This window comes from Penicillium hordei (assembly GCF_028827395.1).
Source record: "Penicillium hordei strain IBT 12815 chromosome Unknown utg000006l_segment0_segment0, whole genome shotgun sequence".
Lineage (NCBI taxonomy): Eukaryota > Fungi > Ascomycota > Eurotiomycetes > Eurotiales > Aspergillaceae > Penicillium > Penicillium hordei.
This window is the reverse complement of record NW_026623147.1, coordinates 2,308,657-2,329,199: the sequence shown is the minus strand read 5'-3', so window position 1 is coordinate 2,329,199 and position 20,543 is coordinate 2,308,657. Positions and strand designations below refer to the sequence as shown.

Below are 20,543 nucleotides of genomic sequence, written 5' to 3'. Positions count from 1 at the left end.
GTTGGCTTGGCGAGAATGGCGAACCTTGTTTGGAGATTCCCAGGAAGAAATTTAGGTTACCAGATGCGAGTTCCCTTTCTAATTGGTTCGTCTCTAAGTATATTTGCCTCTGCTAGGGTTTTCAAGGTCGGTACGCCTGCCAGTGAGAGAAGAAAAAGCCAAAGAGCCTCACCCTCGGACGCTGTATTAATCTTATTTGACTAAAGTACGGTTCATCATCCACGTGGAACAATAAAAAGCAAAAAAAAAAAAAAAAAAAAAAAATAGACTAAGCCAAAAGGAAAACCTTATCCGAACGAGCCATCCACTCCCGGCAAGTATGAGGACAGCAACAATCTATATGAGAGCCTTAAGGCGAAGAAGAGATATGGACACTGGCGGTAAACACTTCAGATTACGCTATGGCAAAGCTGTGAGACATTTTGACCAAAGCAAAACTTGTCTATACTTCGTAGTGTGAAAATATAGACCTGGATCCGCCGAGGTTGGCTCGGCAAGGAAACAAACTCTGAGAGAAAAAAAAATCTGCTCCTCCAAGACCGGAAAAGAAATAAATCTCTCGGTAGTGGCCGCGTCTGCCGAGAGTTGAGAAACTTGGAAACTTGGAACGAATGGCCTGAGAGCGCCCGGCATACACCTGTCGGCATTTGAGTTTGAACCTTAAGAATTGATCTGATAATCTTCATCTGATAAGATGGATACGAAAGTGTATAGAAATACACAGTACCCTTATGACTAAGTCCAGAAACTAGTAACTATCCATTCATCATTTCTAGCTTACACACCCCATCTTAGGCTTGACGTTATGACAAAGTATCTATTAAAAGGTCACCTCTACGTCGTGTGACATCCTTCTGATATGGGGTGGAGCCCCGAAAAACATCTGATTGTCGCCTTCCTCTCCACTTCGCGCAAAATATGCCAATGGCGCCCGAAATGTTTTGCATTTCATTGGAGGTCTCACGGGTCCGGTAATGCAATATGTCTTGGAGTTTATGATGTAGAAGGATTAGTATTTGAGCAGGGTGTTTTCCTTGTGCTTTTTGGTACCCTTGGATATCCCAGTTGTATCTACCTACTACTTCCAAGTTGCAACTAAAATACAAGGTTGGGAAAATAATAGATGGCGAAAAAGGGAAAAAAAAAAAAAAAAAAAAAAAAAAGCAGCAAATCAATCAATCAATCAGCCTACCGCGACTGCCGGCAAAAACGGCTTTTTTCACCTGCCTAGCCAAACCCTAAAGACAAGCCGGACCTGACCGATGGCCCATAAACCAATTGTGCGCAGAATAGTATCGGCATAATTCAGCCGCGAAAAGCACCGGTGAATCTCACACTCTTCCAGATTACGTTGAGTGGCGACTGGACCATTTTTCCTGTCTAGGTCAATGGCTTGGGTTATCTGATCCCTTCATCTCGGGTACTTTGGTGCACTAACCACCTGTATCCATGGATGTACAATGAACAAGTCTCAGCTACACTTTCTTGGTTAGCTTCCAAAAGGAATAAATGTACTAAAAAATCTCTTTAATTGATCCATATATAGTTGAACTCCTCGGATCGTCCTTTTTATTTTCTTTTCTTTCTCATAGTCTCAATCCTTTCTCCCGGGGCTGCCCCTATAAGACAGACCCTCGCTTGTAAGCCATGGTTGTCATCAATCTGACTCGTGGTCGGAAGGACCGTGCAATCGTCGAGAACCTGCGCCCAACTCAAGAAAGTGAGAAAATGTGGAGCAGAATACGGTTGATGATTGCCTGAACAACCTGGGTCGTGCGGAGAAGGAAATCCGGGAACATCCCGACGAGGTCAGCGCAAATGCTGCAGATGGTGTGCGCAAGGCTGAGGCCGTTGCTTTGGTTTGGAGCAAAAAGGCTGTCGTCGCGACCTACGCCTGGTAAATACCATGAAAACGAACGACGGACGAACTAGACTCTAACATTTATAGGATCTGGATCTGCTTCTTTATGCTGGCTTTGCATTCCTCTATTGGCTCCAACGTCCTCTACTATGCGTATTCCAACTTCCAGAATGCTTCTCAGGTCAGCACAGCCACCATTCTGGCAAGCATTGTCGGTGGAGTTCTCAAGCTCCCCATCGGAAAGATCTTGACACTATGGGGACGTGCTGAAGGTCTCATCATCTTCACGGGCGTGTATATCCTCGGTATTATCATTCTTGCTGCTTGCAACAATGCCAACAGTTACGCTGCCGGCTACGTTCTGTACTGGGTTGGATATGATGCGATCTATATCATCCTGGACATCTTCATTGCTGATACTTCGGGTATGCGCAACCATGCCTTCGCCTTTGCCTTTGCATCCACGCCCTTTATCTGCACATCGTTCACGGGTCCCCTGGCTGCTACGCATTTCCTGAAAACTTCCAACTGGCGCTGGGCCTACGGCTCTTTTGCTATTATCATGCCCTTTGTTTTCCTGCCCCTGGCTGGTGTCTTTAAGTACTACGAGAACAAGGCCCGGAAGATGGGTATCTTGCGGCGTCCAGTTAGCGGCCGGACTACCATGCAGTCCATCGTTCACTACTTGCATGAGTTTGATAGTGAGTATAGATATTTCCTCTGTTCTTAATAAGCCACTAACCGAATTTGCAGTTATCGGTGCCTTCATCCTGATGGCGGCTTTCATCTTGTTCCTCCTTCCCTTCAGCTTGGCCAACTACGGCCGTGCCCAATACGGCGAGGCCGCCTTTATCGCGCCCCTGGTTATTGGCTTCTGCCTCTTCTTCGTCTTTGCAGCCTGGGAAAAATGGTTCGCCCGCAATCACTTCATCCCTTACCAGCTCTTTAGGGACCGCACCGTCTTTGGCGCCTGTGGTCTCTCGGCTATCCTCTATTTCAGCTTCTACTCCTGGGATCTGTACTACTACTACTTCGTGATGGTCGTATACAACCTCAATGTTACGATGACCGGCTACATGACAGCTATATATACAGTGGGGTCTTGTTTCTGGTCCCCGATCTTCGGGCTTTGGATCCGCTACGCGAAGGAGTTCAAGTACAGCTGTCTCTTCTTCGCTCTTCCATTGATGACCCTCGGCGCCGGCCTGATGATCCACTTCCGTGGCTTGGACAGCGACATCGGATACGTTATCATGTGTCAAATTTTCATTGCCTTTGCTGGAGGTATGATGGTCATCGGCGAGCAGATGGCGGTCATGTGTGCCTCTGATCGCGAGGGTATCCCCATGATGATCTCGCTGGTTTCTTTATTCTCGAACTTGGGTGGTGCTATTGGCTATGCCGTCTCCGCTGCCATCTACGCCAATACTTTCCCCCAGGGACTACGTGAGGCCTTGCCGGAGAGTGCTAAGAACCAGTGGGCTACCATCTATGCCGGTGGCTATGTTGCTCAAATGAAATTTCTGCCCGGCACTGAGGAGCGTGATGCGATCAACTTCGCCTACGGCTACAGTCAGAAGTACGGTTGCATTGCTGCGACGGCGATTCTTGTGCTTGCTGTTCCGTGTATCGTTATGTGGAGACATTACAGGGTGGACAAGGAACAGAACAAGGGTACTGTTCTCTAGATCTGGAGATATAAAGTCTCAAAATTTGGACTCGACTTTTTGTGTACAACAAATGGGGACACTTGATGTCCGCAATTGTGAATGTTTATGACTTCTCAAAACAATCCTCACAGGTATTCTGTTGGGCTACTAGCGCAATATAATTTAATTTATTTATGCCTTTTTAACTCTGTTTTCCAAGTGACAGACTTTGGGCTCTATTACTTCTAGTAGTAAAAGTACGGAGAACTCCGTAGAAGATTTGCTAACACTAGTATTCCGGGCCATGGAAACTATAGGGGCACACTAAACCATGAATGTCTCATCCAACGTTTCTAGAGAGCAGGTCAAAAACGAAGACAGACGCCACAGGGCTGTTATTGGCGCGTAACGGGTGCTAGGTGATCACGGGCCACCGAAGGTGAGATTAGGAGATTTCAGGGTCTCGGAAGGGGTCTGGACGGTATCCCATGCAGAAAGTATTGAAAAGTACTCCGTATGTTATACTGTTCTTTCTAACTGTGTACTGTGTCCTAGATACTAAGGACGACTACTTCTGCTATAACCCTGAAAAGGAAGAGAAAGTTACAAAATCCAAGAGCCACGTGACGAGCCCTCTCAAGACATCAAAGCAATATAAACGCCAATTTCATATGCCATTTGATATATTATCCCTTCCAGAATTCTCGGTGAGTTCCATTCGTTTCCCGAAATGCGTCGGAAGTAAGGAGTTGTGGTGTTCTGTGTTCGCTTCCACTTGCTTGGATTTCATTCGACCTTTTTTGATTCCAATCTTCCAATCTTTCGACCCAATCGCATCAGCCCTCCAAATCCCTTGAGAGCTCCTCGACAGGTGACTAACCATGTATTGAATTCAAAAGACATTTTTCTTCATTTGAGTCGATTATTGAGATTATCTTGGCTTTGTACCAGCCCGTCGCGCGATCTCGGTCTGTTCCGCAATCCCAAGAGCTGCGATAACATCGGCGACGCCGAACCGAACCATGCCAACTCACGCACTGACGACCTAAATTCGCTTCATTTCTGCCTTTCCGAAGCGATCAACGAGACCGAATATCCAGTCCTCAAATCCGACCGTCTGTTTGGTGCCTGGGGCGTCTAGCATGATGCGTTAATGATTATACCTGACCAACCCCCAAAACCACCTCTGCCCAAACGCCTCCTTAGAAGGACGTCGCAGTCGAGATAGCGCGATATAACTACAGCCAACAGGCAAATCTAGTGCATCGGCTATCACAATGGATGGTCGTCAGCAGTATGTCCCGGGGCCCCCGCCTTCCTCTCAAACACAACACATGAACCTGCCTCCGCCTCCGCCTCGACACCCACAAGCCCAAACAATAGTGCCACCTCCTCCTCCTGGCCCGCCTCCGGGGGCGACCTATGGAGCCCAAACAGGGTGGCAGCAAAACTGGGGCAGACCGCCGCTGAATCCAGGCTTCCCACCGCCGCCACCTCTTGCCCCCGCACCAAACCAGCATCTAACATACGGTCGCCCACCAGCACAGTTGTCGATAATTCCTCCGCGTCATGACCATCAGCCTATGACATCGGCAACTTACATACCGGGGAATGATACCATTGGCGTTGGCATTCCAGGGTTGTTCGATCCCCATGGAAGAGCTGCTCCATATGATCCATATGCGCACACCAATGCCGAGAGACAACGGTTGGGTCTCAGCCAAATGCACGATCACATCAATACTTCCATCCCGTATAAAACAGACCCAAGCCTTCCCCAGACCCCAGGTGGCCGCACTGTTTCTTCGCCCTACGCCCTTCATGGCAACATTCATGAGTTAACGTCCAACGACAGTCCGCAGCAGCATGCGACAGCTCAAAATACCGAACTTGTCAAAACTACAAGCCACCGCCATAATCCCAGCGGTGCTTCGCTGGGTGGTTTATCTCACAGTGAAGCTGCGATCCAGTGGCCATTGGATCGCGTGCTCCTCTGGCTTGCGAAGAATGGATTTTCCAACGATTGGCAGGAAACATTCAAAGCCTTGGAGCTTGAAGGCGCTGACTTTCTCGAGCTTGGACATGGATCTGGCGGGCGTGGAAATCTTGGAAAAATGCATCAAGTGGTTTATCCTCAATTGGCAAAGGAGGTCGGCCGGAGTGGCAAAAAATGGGAACCTGGCCGGGAACGAGATGAAGGAAAGCGTATGCGCAAATTGATCCGTCAAATCCATGATGGTTCGCAAGACTATACCGTCTCTACACCACTGAATCAGACGCAGCCGCCGGCGACTGCGTTCCCTGAGACTAGTTCAGCTTACTTCTCCAATAATTTTCCCGAGCCACGCTCTGCGGGCCCTATCCCTGGTGTCAATGATGTGAGTCCGGATCATCTGAGTGCATTGCACGTCTCCAACCACGGCCAAAAGCAGCCTGGGCAACGTTCGGTTACCATGCCGGTCCCTGCTGGTCACGATTCGCCGAGATACAATGACTCCCCGGCACGAGAAAATTGGATGCGGGCTGACCATTTGCGGTCCGAGTATACCCGCACCGCCTTGTCGGGGATGAACACCGACCATCGACGCCAGAGTCCATCCATGAGCAGTGAATCGGGCACTTTTCAGGGATCATCTCTTCGGCCCCATGAAGAAAGTCCAAATAGTGGTAGCCCAGCCCTGCAGCATGCGTCGCCCGCTTATACAGGAGCTTTTTCATCATCCACCGGGGATCTTACGTTGAGACAGTATGATCACTCCCGGGGCAATAGCACTGAGTCGATCCCCGGATTCAGTCGGGGCGCCACAGGCCGGTACTATGATTCACGTAGACAAGGCCAAGATTATGATACTCGGAGGCAAGGCCCAGAGGGTGCTCGTCCCTCGCCTCAAGATGCCTCTGGTCGGCAATGGAGTGACCAAGCCTCGTCTTCATACTCCAAAGAACACAAAGGCTTTTTCTCCAACATTCTGAAGAAGAAGGCAAAAACTACTTCCAACCAGCCATCTTCTGATCAGCAGCATGAAGACTCGTCACCTACGACGAGCCCGGAAACTCGCCCGAATGAGGCCTACCTCCCTTATATAAAACCTTCTTACAACTCCAGCGACATGTCGGTCGGTGAGCGTCCATCCACGGCGACCACAAAGACGAAAAAATGGGTATTTGTCACCACGGATGGCTTGAATTTCCGCTTGGTTGACATCTCCGATCTGGACTCTTACGAGTCGTTGCGTAACGGGATCTGTGAAAGCCTCGCGATCGACCCGACCAATGCCCAGATTTACCTCACTCAGCCCGGGCAGAGTGAGCATGAGGATCCCATGAGTGACGCAAACCTCGCACAGTCGCGTCGAAACAAGTCGGATGCATACGGTTCTCTCAAGCTATTTGTACGAGGGACTCCTATGCTTCCCATGCCATCTAATACTCCTCGAGTCGATGGCCTGGGAGTTTCATTCACAGACAAGTCCAATATCTCTCCCACGGCAACACACCACCAGGTCCACAGGAAGCCCTTGGACGAAGATGCCCTTAACAGGTTATCACCGCATCGCACTAGACCAGAATCTCCATTGTTGGGCTCTCGGCAAACTACTCTCAAGGCTTCGGCAGGGAGGGCATCCCCGGCAGAGCCTGTACAGGATGCAACCCAAGCTCTTGGGTCTGACAAATCTGATTTGCTCGCTCGTCATGAGGAGCATCTCCGTGAAGTCGAGCGCAAACAAAAACAGTATTTGCAAACCAAAATGCCGCTGTCTCAGCAGAATAAGAATGCCTACAGTGACACCGGGTACAGGCGAAACGAGATCATTGACTTTGACAGTCCTCGTATCTCGCCTTATGATGAGAAGAAGGGCGATTCGCTTGTACCACTTCGTAAACCTCCAACAGCGCCAATCGAGTCCAACACTCTTACTAAGGTCAATTCTCTCAGCAGAAGACCCACCACTCGTGAAAGCCGCGAAAACCGGTTGCAGCCGTCATTGGGCGCAGCAATTGCCAGCGTTGGCCGCATTACAAGTGCCGTTGGCACGCCATTGCCTTCGGTACCGGCTACATCTAAGCCTTCAGCCAACACTCAAGACAGTGCAAGCTCCGAGTCTGAGCGACCAGGATCATTTGATTCTACTGGAACATTTTCAAGTAGAACAACCCTTGGTCAGTATATGCATGACACAGCGCGGCCTGATCGATCTCCCGCTGACTATGTTTCAGAGTCTTCGAGGCCCGACTCGAAGATGGCCACGGAACGCGAGAAACCGCCTGTCTCGTTTGCCAATCAGTCGCCCCAAAAGCCTGTTTCTGAAGACCCACCGAGACCAGGGTTGCAATCTCACAAGTCGTTTGGCCCAGAGTTCGACTTTGAAGAGAATCAGGTATCCTTCCAGCGAACTCCTCAGCAGCAACAGGAATCAGATGATGACTCAGATGATGACTCGGACGATGGTCTATTCCAAGTCCGACCCTCCAGGGCCCAGGAGGAACAGAGAGAAGCGCAAGCTGAGGCCGAAAAGAAGTCGGAGAGGCCATCGCTCACTGTCAACACAAAAGATCAGTTAAGATCAAAGTTGTCCGTCAGATTCAAATCTCCAAGCACTGCCGGTCCCAGTTCCAGCGGAGAGGCATCTGATGGGAAGGAACCAGTTTCTAGTACCTGGGGACCAGTCTCGCCTGAAGATGAGAGACCTGGACCACTACGGCGGGAGTCATTTGCCCGAGATATCTGGGCAAGTAGACCTGCTGTCGAGGGCGTTATCGACCATCTCGATGACTTCTTCCCTGACGTTGATCTTGACGCTCCTTACTTGGATGAGCCCTCATCGCCCAATACCAAGGCTATCAACGAACATGACGTGAAAAAGGAGGCCCCGCCACCTATGCCTCATGCAACCCATGCGCCTGATACAGCTCCGGTGAGACCACCTGAACCTGCCAATTTTGCTCGACAGAAACTTGCTCGTAATGGAGGCGGAGGCGGCGGACTCTCTCGCATGAAATCCATTCGACAGGTGGCCCAGGGAGCAAACCGAACGAACAGCATTAGCACTGCTGGTCCCCAAAGGTCGGGTGATCTTCTGCGCCGAAAGAGTACCAAGATGTTTGGCGCCAAAATTATGCAAATCAGGCCCAGGCCAGGCACCCGGCTTAGCCAACTCGATCCGATCCCGCAAAACAGCGCCCAAGTGGCGTCCAATACCGGGCCTGTTCCTCAGCGACAGCCTACTTTCCGCATCATCCGTGGTCAACTCATCGGCAAGGGTACTTATGGTCGCGTATACCTAGGCATGAACGCAGACAATGGTGAAGTCTTGGCAGTCAAATTGGTCGAGATCAATCCCCGAATTGCAGGGGCAGACAAAGACCGTGTCAAGGAGATGGTCGCCGCCCTGGATCAGGAGATCGACACGATGCAGCACCTCGAACACCCCAACATCGTGCAGTATCTTGGATGCGAGCGTGGTGAATTCTCCATATCCATCTATCTGGAGTATATCTCCGGTGGATCTGTCGGAAGCTGTCTACGTAAGCATGGTAAATTCGAAGAAAGTGTCGTGAGATCACTGACGCGGCAAACCCTGGGCGGACTGGCATACCTGCACGATAAGGGAATCCTCCACCGTGACTTGAAAGCCGACAACATCCTCCTGGATCTTGATGGCACATGCAAGATCTCCGACTTCGGCATCTCCAAGAAAACAGACGACATCTACGGCAACGACTCATCCAACTCCATGCAAGGCTCTGTCTTCTGGATGGCCCCGGAGGTCATTCAGTCCCAGGGCCAGGGCTACAGTGCCAAGGTCGATATATGGTCCCTTGGCTGTGTGGTGCTGGAGATGTTCGCGGGCCGTCGACCATGGAGCAAGGAGGAGGCCATTGGCGCTATCTTCAAACTCGGCAGTCTGAGCCAGGCTCCACCGATTCCCGATGATGTTTCTATGAACATTAGTCCCGCGGCTCTTGCATTCATGTACGATTGCTTTACAATGTAAGTTTTCATGGACCGCTTTCCACACCTTGGTTTTTGGAATTTTCTTTACTAACATCTTCCCAGTGACTCGGCTGAACGTCCTACTGCCGGAACCCTGCTCACCCGCCATCCCTTCTGCGAGTCCGATGCGAACTATAACTTCCTAGACACGGAATTGTACGCGAAGATTCGCGATGTTCTTTGAATTCCCTTGGTTTGATTTTGCTTGTTTCGTTGGGTTCGGAGTAACTTCACGATTTTGCGTTTTCTCCTATCGACCGCACATACCCTTTTTTTGACATGCTTCAAGCGAGATTTGTCGTCTGGATTCTTTGATCAGCTGTATATATTTTTTCCTGAGATTTGTGGATAATATCATTTACCAGGGGGAACTGGATTATTCCCTCTTTACAGTCTGCTTATGATACACTACAACAAGTAAGAATTGCTGTCAGGACTAACAAGAATTTATACAATTCTTCAGCTTGTACATGTACAAAAGTGCTCAATTCAACATGGTATCTATGCTCGAAAAGCGGATATCAAAAAAAGATCATAAGAACGAATCCAAATCCTAAGAGCTGGTGCTTAGGAGATCGTCATCGTCCTCGGGGATGTCAGCCTGCAACCCAGCGACGCCGACACGGAACACACCCTCGCACCATTCGGCAAAGGTATTAACATCCCAGACAGCATCATCCCGACCCTTCCCTTTCTTACTAACAAAATTGCCCTTGGTCTTCTCGGAGGAAGTATATTTCTCAAAGAAATCCTCATAAATCTGGATAGTGCGGTCCTGGACCGCCCCAACAAGTGTTTCTTTCATACGCGTGTCGTCAATATACGCATTCAGGACCTTACGCAGACCCGGCATCTCCTTCTCGATAGTGCGGCAAGAAGGAAGGATAAGTTCGCCGCGGGCCAGATTGCGAGAATCAACGAATTGAGCCGGCAGCGAGGCGGTCATGCGCGCAGCAAAGGCATTGATGAAGTCGTTGATGACTGTGCGAAGGCGACCATCCAACTCGACTTTCGCGTCGAGCATGTTCTCCACGACGCGCGGGACGAGGCCGTGGCCGACGAGGCGCATCAAGTTGCGCGGGTTGAAGAGGCCGCCGCGCTCGCGCAGCTCCCAGAATGTACTTGTCATGCCGGAGAAGTCAAACGAGATGTCGGCGGAGACGTATTCGATGTCGAAGGCGACGATTTGTTGCTTTAAGATTAGGAGGTGGCTCATTAGGAAGAGTTGGCTGTCGGCTGGTGTGGCTTTGGTGGAGATTAGGGTGCTGGCGTTTTGAAGGGAGAGGGTTGTTTGGTGTACGATTTGGTGGGCTAGGTCGTCGAAGACGGTGGACTGGGATAGTCAGTATGGGTAGGTGGTTCTAGTTATTACGGGAAGGCATATTACATTCACTAGGCGGTATATCCGACTCAGGAGCCAGATTGCTTTTCGCAGGGTCGGATACCAACCCTTTAGGGCAGTCTGGGTCTCAAAGTCCCATTTTCCGTCTGTCTCTTGTGTAGATTCGCCTGTGTCGTCGCCTTGTTTGGCCGTCATGTCGATTAGTGTATCCGCAGATGTGTCTTTCTTGCCCGAGATCTGAGTGTCTGATACAGTCAGAGATACCTGTCGGTTGCGCATGGGGTAATCGGTGTCCTCTGGGCGAGGTTTGTATCGTTCGATTTCATCGCGCAGAACAGCCAGAGCACGGAAGACAAGTCTGGCCTGGACGTCTTGCAGAGCGGGCTGGATCAAAACAGAGAAGTCAAGATGGTTCGTCTCGACTTGTTCTAGTTCTTCTTCTGGGTCTGAGAAATAGCGAGTCTGCAATAGATTGCACAGCTGACATAGCTTGACGATATCAGACTCGTGTATAATCCGTGGACGAAGGTGATCATAAAGTGGTTCGCATAGCGTCTCAAGGAAGTCATACAAGCCTCCTTGTCCGTGGAACCATTCCCCCCATAGATCATATTCGTCTAGGCACAGACCACGAATATAACTGATACTAGCTCGAGCAAACGCAACGAGGTCCTTGGACGAACTAGGCGTCTGTGTGATTTCGCCGAGCTTCTTGCGAGCAAGCGGAATGATCAGCTTTGCACGGGTAGCCGAGTAATTGCTGTGCAGCTCATTCATCAGACTTTGATATTCAGCTTCGTTATTTTGATCTGGGTTGAGCGGGGGCACAGCTCTCTTTTGAATCTCGACTCCAATCTGCTTCAGCTCAGGTGCTCCAACCCTGAACTTGGCATACAGGAGAGCCGACAAAGCTGTGTCGTTCAACTGCTGATCTGAAATCTTTTTGGAGACATTCTGGTAAATATCCTTAAGTGAAGATACAAAGTTGCCGCGGATAAGGGTCAAGGCACGCGTTAGCAGTAAGCGGTATCTCGAGCGATAGACTTCTGCCTCTTTTTGATCCGGCTGCGTAGAGGTAAGCGGTAGCCGCATAAATATCTACGACGTGCTCACTCACATGTGTTTCCATATAATCCAAGCACACGTCCAGACGCCTCAACATATCTGAGAATTCCTTGTCGCGAACTGTACTCCCCGCGCCGGGAGCATTCAGCCGCCGCGACGCTGGGTCTAAGAAATCGTAATAGTGGAGGTTGTTCTGGATGCCATTCGCAAGTTTTGTATCCCGATCCTGGGCAGACAAAAGCCCCTGACATTGTTTCTCGAAGTTCGACGTTTGGGTCTCGACCGATTTGAATGATTCGGACAAGCTAGATAGGTCATCCAGAAGGGTCAGGGTGTTCGTTAAGATTTCGTCAATGTGCTCTTTAGATTGTTCGAGTTCATCCAAGCAGTTCCTACAGGAGAGTAAATTAGTACACCTCCGATCACCGTCCAATGTCGATCATACTGGTACTCGTCATAGCTCTCCTCGATCAAGTCACCCTTGACATCATTAAGCCATTGCGAAAACTCAAGTTCGTTGGTCCATCCTGGCGCTTTCCACACAGAAGCGCTGGGTGACTTCTCGTCCAATGCTTGGAGGCTTGATTGAGTTTCTTTGGCGGTGGGTTTGCGCGGCGGGCCAGAGGGGGCGGTTTGGCGGCGGGCACGCTGCTGCTTTGTGGAAGACATGGTGCGGTCAAGGCCCAGGGAGTGTGATAGGAGTGAGCCCGCAGCTCATTTCTCTCTATCAACTTTATCCAGAGTGAAATTCAGGCCAAGTTTGATATTGAAGTCCAACTGTGATGTGGTCAACTCCGAGATGGATTCTGCCGGGAGCTCCCGCCTGGATGCTGCAACAAATCACAGGCGCGGCATTGAGAGCTTCCCCGGATATCATCTTACCTTTGCAGGTTGGTTATGCTCTAGCTGGTGATCCAGCCATCATCTACAATGTTGAAAAATCAAATGCGACGGCCCGCGACGCACTCCGTCCTCGCTTTTCGTCCCCTCAGAAACTCGACGGCTCAGTCAGTAAATGCGCCATGGTCCCGATTTGCTAGCAGTCAATCGCAAAAGCCAGGCCCGTCATCGCACTGGATCCGCAATTCTCTCGGATTTGCTGTGACAGGAACTGCAGCCTTTTTGGGATACTCATACTTGGCTGATGGTGGAAAGGAGGCTTGGATCAGTAACACAGAGGTTACGAAGAAAGAGCCCGTTGATGTCAACGATCTCCAAGCTCAGTTCATTCAAGAAAAACGAAGCCTGAAAAGCCCCGCCGTCTACACATGGGGCTCGAACGTTTATCGTGTGGTGGATCCGGGATCCAAAGATACCGACATCAAGATTCCTCGGCGCTTCAAGTACTTTGACGGCCAGGTGCTGAGAGATCTCAAGATCGAGGAAAAGTCAGGTGCAGCAATCACCGAGAACGGAGATCTAGTTCAATGGGGCCAGGCGTACTCCGAGTCGGACTTCAAACCCACGGTGACTCTGACCGGCAAGAATCTCACCTCACTCGCTTTGTCCGAAAGTCGAATCATCGCGCTATCCTCGGATGGGACTGTATACTCACTGCCCACATCCAAGGACGGACAAAGCACCGGCCCAAAGACAACGGAAAGCTCTTGGGTTCCATTCTGGCCCAATCAGTCTAATCTGAGCTACCGTGTACTGCACCCATCTTTGAATCTTGGTGAAAAGGTCACTACAATCTGTGGAGGCCAGGAACATGTGCTGCTTCTCACAAGCTCTGGTCGGGTCTTCTCTGCGGCGTCATCCACCGAAAACTACCCTTCGCTTGGTCAACTCGGTGTGGAGGGACTTACCTGGTCCACCAGACCCAAGGGGCCAGCAGATGCCTGCCATGAAATTGCAGCTCTTAAGGGCTCCAAGATTGTTCAAATTGCTTGTGGCGACTACCACTCGCTGGCGCTAACCAAAGATGGCCGTATGTTTGGCTTTGGTGACAACTCATTTGGCCAATTGGGTGTTGATTTTGAGCCCGAGAAGCCTTTCAAGGATGTTCCTTTCCTTATGAAGGTTCAAAAACTATATAGAAGAAACCTCTACCTACCTAAGGTTACCAGCATTGCTGCTGGTGGCGCCAACACCTTCTTCTCCATCGATTCCAAGCGCATTCTGGGGCATGAAGAAGAGGCTGCCAATGTTCATGATCTTGGACATGTAACTGCAGACACATGGGCCTGTGGTAGGGGAATTTGGGGTACTCTCGGCAATGGCAGATGGGTTCACTTGCAGGATTCGCCCACCAAAGTGAAAGCTCTAAGCGGTATGAGCGAGTATGACGAGAAGACAAAGCAAATGACCCCTATCCGCATTAGGGCCATGTCTGTCGGTACAACTCATGTCTCTACTATTTTGGACAACAAGACCAGTGTCAGTAAGACTACCAAGGACTCTTTGGATCAATCTAAAGACTGGGGCTATGATGTACTCTGGTGGGGAGGCAACGAGCATTTCCAGCTTGGAACAGGAAGGCGAAGCAACCAACCCAAGCCCACCTACATCAACGCACCCCCCGAAAACAAGAAGACCCAAGCTGAGGCGCGATTGCAGATCATGCCTCGTCACAAGGGCAAGGTCGGGAAGCGCAATGTGAGCATGGAACAGCGTGTTGAATGTGGGCGCCATGTCTCTGCCATTTATTCTGCAGTTTAAAGGATACAAAATGAAACCTGTATATTAGTGATGCCATATGAAATCCAATTATAATTTGCTCTACTCAATAATCGGCCTATTGTTTTGGTCTTATAGAATAGCCGGTGTTGCAAACAAACCAAACTCTTATCACCGCGGAGACGCTTGGGCCACCGCTTATCCAAAAAATTTCCAGCGCTTCAACTCCGTTTTCCCTCACGACACACCGCCATAATGCCTCGTGAACAACAAAAGAGAGGCCGCAGGGCCGAAAAGAAAGCCCAAAAAGATGATTCCAAGAGAAAGTTCGAGGAAACTCAGGAAGAACCGGTCGCGAAACGAATGAAGCCCTCTGCCGACGACGCGGACGAGACCAACGAGGCCAACGATAACATCCAAATTGCCGAAAATGAGGACTATATTCCCCTTGACCAGGGCGAAGAGCAGGAAGGCGAGCAACCTAATAACGATGGAGACATGGTTTTCTACGGTCTTCTAGACGAGGAGGAGTCCGAGTACTTCCAGCGCGCCAACGAAATGCTGGAGCTAAACCAGTTCCAGGATGCCGAAGAGCGCAGCTTGTTTGTCGACAGTGTGTACTCGGAGGCCAGTGGCAAGGAGTTAAAGATTGCCTGCAGTCAGGGCTGTTCGAGACTCATGGAGAAATTGATATCAATGTCAGACGCGCGCCAACTGCGCCGGATATTCAGTAAATTTATCGGTCACTTCCTCCACCTAGTGCAGCATCGCTTCGCCAGTCATTGCTGTGAGACACTTTTCATTCACGCTGCGCCTGCCGTCATGCAAAAGACGAAATCTCAACACAAAAAGTCGGACGAAGAAGCAGAGGAAGAGCCGGAGCTGTCGCTCGCAGAAATGTTTATGGCTGTTATTGAGGAATTGAAGGAAAATTGGGGCTATCTGTTGACGGAGCGATTTGCGTCGCACACAATCCGAGTGCTACTGCTGGTTCTTGCAGGCGAGCCGGTTGATGTCACGTCAAATGAGTCGTTTGTCGCAAGTCGCAAGAAGGAAAGAATTGAGGTTCCGACGGTTCAGGGCGAGGAGAAGGCAGGCAAGTCGAAAGCCGAGAAACACGCGGTTCCAGAGGCGTTTGAGCCGGCACTCAAGAAGATCATGACCGACATGGTTTCCGGTCTCGATGATGTTTATCTCCGAGCCCTGGCTACTCATCCAGTTGGAAATCCTGTGCTTCAGGTGCTTTTGTTCCTGGAGCTTTCGCATTTCGGAAAGTCCAGCGCCAAAGATCCTAAGTCGACCATCCGAAGACTTGTTCCCGATGAGTCGTTTGAGGAAGAATCCGAAAGCGCGGCTTTCATTCGTGGTCTCCTATACGACCCAGTGGGTTCTCGCCTGTTAGAGACGATGGTGCGATACCTTCCTGGTAAATCATTCAAAAACCTTTACAGGAACAACTTGGGTGACCGAATCGGTTCCCTCTCTCGCAATAGTACCGCTGGATATGTGGTTCTTCGGATGCTAGAAAGACTCGGCAAGGATGACTTGAAGATTGCCCTGACCAACATTATCCCCGAAGTTCCGGGCCTGATTGAACGGTCAAGACTCATTGTCCCTAAAATGTTGATCGAGCGGTGTGTGGTCCGTGGCGTCGACACAAAGCCTCTTGCCGAAGCACTCGAGGGCGCTTATAGCCAGGATCCTGTTATCCGACTGCAACAGATGCTCAAATTCAACCCCTCCGAGAACAAGGCCCCACAATCTGAAGACCATGATATGGACGAGGACAACGACGGAAAAGAGCGCAAGCCACGGGGCCCACCCCCGGTATCTGCAGCCGAGAAAGCAGAGAAACTGCATGGCTCTCTGCTGGTACAGGCTATGTTGACCGTTCCTGGCCCTCTCAGCCAACTTGTCTACACGAGTCTCCTAGCCCAGTCATCCGAAACCATCGTACAACTTGCCCAAGAACCCACCTCTTCCCGCGTTCTCCAACAGGCTCTGACTTCCACAACCTCCACGCCCCAAATCCGGCGACAGCTCACCATCCGTTTCCAGGGCCACCTCACACCTCTTGCCTTGAGCAGCAGTGGGTCACACGTGGTGGATGCGCTCTGGACTGCAACCAAGGATATCTTCTTTGTCAAGGAGCGCATGGCGCAAGAGCTTGAGCAGCATGAACAGGAGCTCCGCGATTCCTTTGTGGGTCGCGCAGTCTGGCGAAACTGGTCAATGGATCTTTTCAAGCGCCGCCGACGCGATTGGACTCACAAGGCCAAGGGCCTTGAGGAGCGAACCGAGGGCAATGAAGGCGCCGAACGTCCCAAGTCTAAGATTGAGCAGGCTCGGGCCCGTTATGCAGCAGCCAAGGAAGCGGCCGATGCTGGCGCTACTGGTGCGAACCAAACTGCGGTGGCTAGCAGGTGAAGAGATACTGGTGATAGAATTACATATTGGACGAAATACACATGTACTCATACAAAAAGGCGTTCATGCATTCAATTGTTTTATTGCTTTATATCTATTGTAGTGGGGAAATAGGCTCCCCACTACGCATTTGCCCTTGCCTCTTCTTCTTTTTCCATATGTTGTTATGTAAGCATTGAGATTATGAGGTTACAAGTAGCAGATAGATACGGATTGAGAATGCACACTCCTACACCTCTCTGAATCCACTTCCAGGGGCAGTGTACCTGGGTTCCTTTGTACGCAAGATCGGGTATAAAGCTGAGTTACGAGTGCTGAATCGACCCGTATGCCGTAGAGCATACAGCCTTAAGCGTTCCCCTCTTCATATAGTGACCGACGTAGGGAATTGTTTAGGGTGGCTGAACACGTAGCGTACGAAGCATAAACGTCCTCGCCTTCCACTCTGGTACGTTTCACGGGACAACCCTAACTAATAGACTCGTCGAGGAATAGTACTAATATAGTATCATATTCTACTATAATACCGCACGGCTACCTTTTAATATATTCCTAGCTTCAAGAAAAACGTATACCGGCTTCCGATACCGGGCGGTATAGATAGACTATTCTAGGAGGTATATAGGACCGACTTACCGTTCTTTAACTAGGTTACTACCACGCCGCTATAGCTACGGTATTTTGATTCGTTTATAAGTCCCTACCGTACTAGGAAGGCGACTTAGTTCAAGGAGGGGTTTTACCCTATTTCGTAGCGACTGATTTACGGGTTTAATATAGAGGTTAGCGAGACTTTTTTAGTTGATATTAGTGGTAGACGGGGCTATGATATTACTACTTTTATAGTACTTTATAAAAATATACCGGGGAAGGTTATACTTTAGGATCGGGAGCCTATTATTACGAGTGTTTTAGAATGTAATAAAGGGAGGGTATTTGAGGTACTAGCTTATGATTTCTTTACGCCGGAGCTAGTGAAGGGAGTATTTATATTCTATTTTGTATGATTGGTATGATAAGGATGGTATACATATTTTGGAGAATCTAGTGCCTACTTTGGTTAAGGGGTATTCACAGGTGCTGTTTAACGAGATTGTGATTAGTGAGGATAAGCCGACGCTGGCGGCGACGAGTATGGATATGATAATGCTGGCGCATTTCTCAGTGAGGGAGAGGACGGAGGCTGAGTAGAGGGGGATTTTAGGGGGAGTTAAGCTGAGGATTGTGAGGGTTTATACTTTGTACGGTGTTGCGGAGAGTCTGATCGAGGCTGAGTTGGTATAATTCACTTTTATTTGCTTGTCAAACTATCAATACTTCCAATTAAGGACTTATTGAACCAACGCGTGCGAAATTTATAGCGCATTAGGCAGCTAACGACGTCCTGGCCCAGTGAGGCCTGCAGAAGAAAGGGTCAAGAGGACGCAAAAGAGACCTGGGAGGGAAGGTCAAGCCGAGCTCCACATGGAAGCCTCGAGACCTTGTGGAGATCACATTGTTTTTATGATCTTCGGGCGTTCTTCCCAAGTTCACCAACCGCACCGAATACCACCTCCAGGAATACCTTCTCCTTCCTACTACGATACACAAACGTAACCAGGGCTATAATCATGGGACCATTTCCGCCCGGATGTTGGACCCGTAAGCTCCGGCATCGCAAGTGTGATTTCCAAACGCCCACCTGCGGGGAGTGTGGATATCGATATATTCCATGCCACGGCCCTAAGCCCTCGTGGATGGATGGGGCGACCACCGAGAGAAAAAGAGCTTACGTGCATCAAGAATGGTCAAGTATAATTTTTGAAAAGTTCGAAAGAATAACTTGTATATACTATTGATAGACAAGTATATTAAATCTTTCTTAATATTTCAAGTGATATTAGTACCCAGGTGTATAGCGCTCAGAGATATTAGTGAAAGTTGATAATTTTAGAAAATTCAAACTAGAATAAGCGTAAATAACAGTAACTAAATAGTTGTTTAATTTAGATGAATCAGCTAAATTATATATGCTAAGACCTAGACTATATACAAATTCGGGTTAAGATAGGCGGGGTTTCAAGCCTAGAATCGTAAACTACAGAGTTAGGTTCGGGTGCGGTTTACAGCTCTCGGCCCGGATTGCGGGGTGTGGCGCAGTCTATATGTGACTATTGGTACGAAGCATACCACACAGCCCAGATTGTTAAATATTGCGGTTTTCTTATTTTTGTCAGTTAGAGAAGGTTACCCATACATTGCTGTCCTGCCAGATTTCTGTCAGATTCTAAACACCCCTCAGGAACTGACCTCCGGGTAAGCTCGGCCATCACATCCACCCTGCATGACCCCCGGTCATACAGCCTGATATTCGCTCACTCCCACATTGTCAAATATACAACATGTCAGATCATACGATCCTGGAACATGTGGAAAAAAAACACAGCCATTTTACCACTAGGCCGCATCAGAAATCATGGCCTGTAATTATGGCCTAGAGGGGGCTATTTTTTAGGTTGACGGATTATAAAAATCCAGGGTAGCATTTCTCAAGGCTAGAAGGCCGCTCCTAGTGGATCCTTATTCAGTGGATGCATACATGTCTCAGAGAATCGCTCACGTCTTGCTAGAAAAGGAATATGATAGTAACGCGCTACTAAGATCTCTCTCTAAAACATGATAATGGCCAATAAAACGCCCGTGGCAGGATTTGGTCACTACGTATTGGATCCATCCATGACTCGAGGTACAGTGGCGATCCCAGGTGGAGAAGCAGAGTAGCATTGACGATGGTCAAGTATCTAACTGTCTATGGGATAGTTAGATGGCTAGACTAGCTAGTTGGCTCAAAGAAATAAAAGAAGGACTCCTTCTCGCTGTTTTTTGCTTTGAATCTCACATCACTTCCCTCTGTTCCACTGGAAATATCAGCAGCAAGGCCAGCCTCCTTATTTCGCCATATTCATCGAATGATCTGTGCGACTGGAGCTATCGCGATTTAGACTTTGAAATACCCGTTGAGTCAAGCATAACGTATGTTTATCGAAGACCTATGCTTCTAATTCTCGGAAGGATGCCTCAAGGGTCAGGCTGTAGATGACTAACACCCCTGCAGAGACCCTTGAAATACCCTTCATCCGACATGAAATCCATCTCCACCTCCCTCGTCTTATTTCTGTGCTTCTTGACAGCCATGGTTGAAGGTCTCACCCGTTACCAAACCACACCCCCAAGCGACGCCATCGTCTGTCATGACAGACAGGCTCTTAACGATCTGGCCCTGGCCCACCCGGATGGGCTTCTTTATCCCGAGAATGGAGGCTACTATCTGAAGGATGGGGATGAAGTCGTCGTTGGTATCGCCAGCGACGATCTTTGCACGGAGCTGGACGGTGCCTTTGCTAGCATGGATGCAAAAATTGCCCAAGAAGGTGAGGGCGATGGATCCGAAGACAACACTTCTGAGGCTGAAAATGTCATCAAGAGAGCTGAAAATGCCTTGCATAACTCATGCAGACACCCTCGCTGCTTCACTCACCCCCATTGTCTGACCTACTCACACTGCCATATCTGCTCTTCCCGCAAGCATTGTATCTAGAACATCCT

The 20,543-nt window shown here is 49.5% G+C and overlaps 8 protein-coding genes across 8 annotated transcripts; 7 read left to right on the top strand and 1 right to left on the bottom strand.

The window, feature by feature from the left end:
• Window positions 1-1,647: 1,647 nt before the first annotated feature.
• On the top strand, window positions 1,648-3,549 carry N7537_011523 (Major facilitator superfamily domain general substrate transporter; the record flags this gene model as incomplete). The annotated part of the gene is made up of 4 exons (XM_056902577.1): window positions 1,648-1,720; window positions 1,828-1,897; window positions 1,949-2,562; window positions 2,615-3,549. 4 exons carry the CDS (start codon window positions 1,648-1,650, stop codon window positions 3,547-3,549), a joined length of 1,692 nt encoding a protein of 563 aa, XP_056747864.1.
• Window positions 3,550-4,240: 691 nt separating this feature from the next.
• N7537_011522 (uncharacterized protein) lies at window positions 4,241-4,651 on the top strand (the record flags this gene model as incomplete). Its single annotated transcript, XM_056902576.1, has 2 exons — window positions 4,241-4,251; window positions 4,462-4,651. 2 exons carry the CDS (start codon window positions 4,241-4,243, stop codon window positions 4,649-4,651), a joined length of 201 nt encoding a protein of 66 aa, XP_056747863.1.
• A 136-nt stretch (window positions 4,652-4,787) lies between these two features.
• On the top strand, window positions 4,788-9,784 carry bck1 (uncharacterized protein; the record flags this gene model as incomplete). The annotated part of the gene is made up of 2 exons (XM_056902575.1): window positions 4,788-9,502; window positions 9,569-9,784. The coding sequence occupies 2 exons, from the start codon at window positions 4,788-4,790 to the stop codon at window positions 9,687-9,689; spliced, it is 4,836 nt and encodes a 1,611-aa protein (XP_056747862.1). The 3' UTR covers window positions 9,690-9,784.
• A 274-nt stretch (window positions 9,785-10,058) lies between these two features.
• N7537_011520 (Golgi transport complex subunit COG3) lies at window positions 10,059-12,581 on the bottom strand (the record flags this gene model as incomplete). Its single annotated transcript, XM_056902574.1, has 4 exons — window positions 10,059-10,838; window positions 10,893-11,912; window positions 11,965-12,304; window positions 12,358-12,581. The coding sequence occupies 4 exons, from the start codon at window positions 12,579-12,581 to the stop codon at window positions 10,059-10,061; spliced, it is 2,364 nt and encodes a 787-aa protein (XP_056747861.1).
• A 276-nt stretch (window positions 12,582-12,857) lies between these two features.
• N7537_011519 (RCC1 domain-containing protein) lies at window positions 12,858-14,573 on the top strand (the record flags this gene model as incomplete). The annotated part of the gene is made up of 1 exon (XM_056902573.1): window positions 12,858-14,573. One exon carries the CDS (start codon window positions 12,858-12,860, stop codon window positions 14,571-14,573), a length of 1,716 nt encoding a protein of 571 aa, XP_056747860.1.
• Window positions 14,574-14,786: 213 nt separating this feature from the next.
• nop9 (RNA-binding RNA processing protein NOP9) lies at window positions 14,787-16,958 on the top strand (the record flags this gene model as incomplete). Its single annotated transcript, XM_056902572.1, has 1 exon — window positions 14,787-16,958. The coding sequence occupies one exon, from the start codon at window positions 14,787-14,789 to the stop codon at window positions 16,956-16,958; it is 2,172 nt and encodes a 723-aa protein (XP_056747859.1).
• Window positions 16,959-17,515: 557 nt separating this feature from the next.
• N7537_011517 (uncharacterized protein) lies at window positions 17,516-18,149 on the top strand (the record flags this gene model as incomplete). Its single annotated transcript, XM_056902571.1, is given in 5 exon segments — window positions 17,516-17,552; window positions 17,609-17,634; window positions 17,714-17,803; window positions 17,843-17,959; window positions 17,979-18,149. Coding segments are annotated over 5 exon segments (441 nt in total), but the record flags the coding sequence as incomplete, so codon positions are not given.
• Window positions 18,150-20,079: 1,930 nt separating this feature from the next.
• On the top strand, window positions 20,080-20,535 carry N7537_011516 (uncharacterized protein; the record flags this gene model as incomplete). The annotated part of the gene is made up of 1 exon (XM_056902570.1): window positions 20,080-20,535. One exon carries the CDS (start codon window positions 20,080-20,082, stop codon window positions 20,533-20,535), a length of 456 nt encoding a protein of 151 aa, XP_056747857.1.
• Window positions 20,536-20,543: the final 8 nt, after the last annotated feature.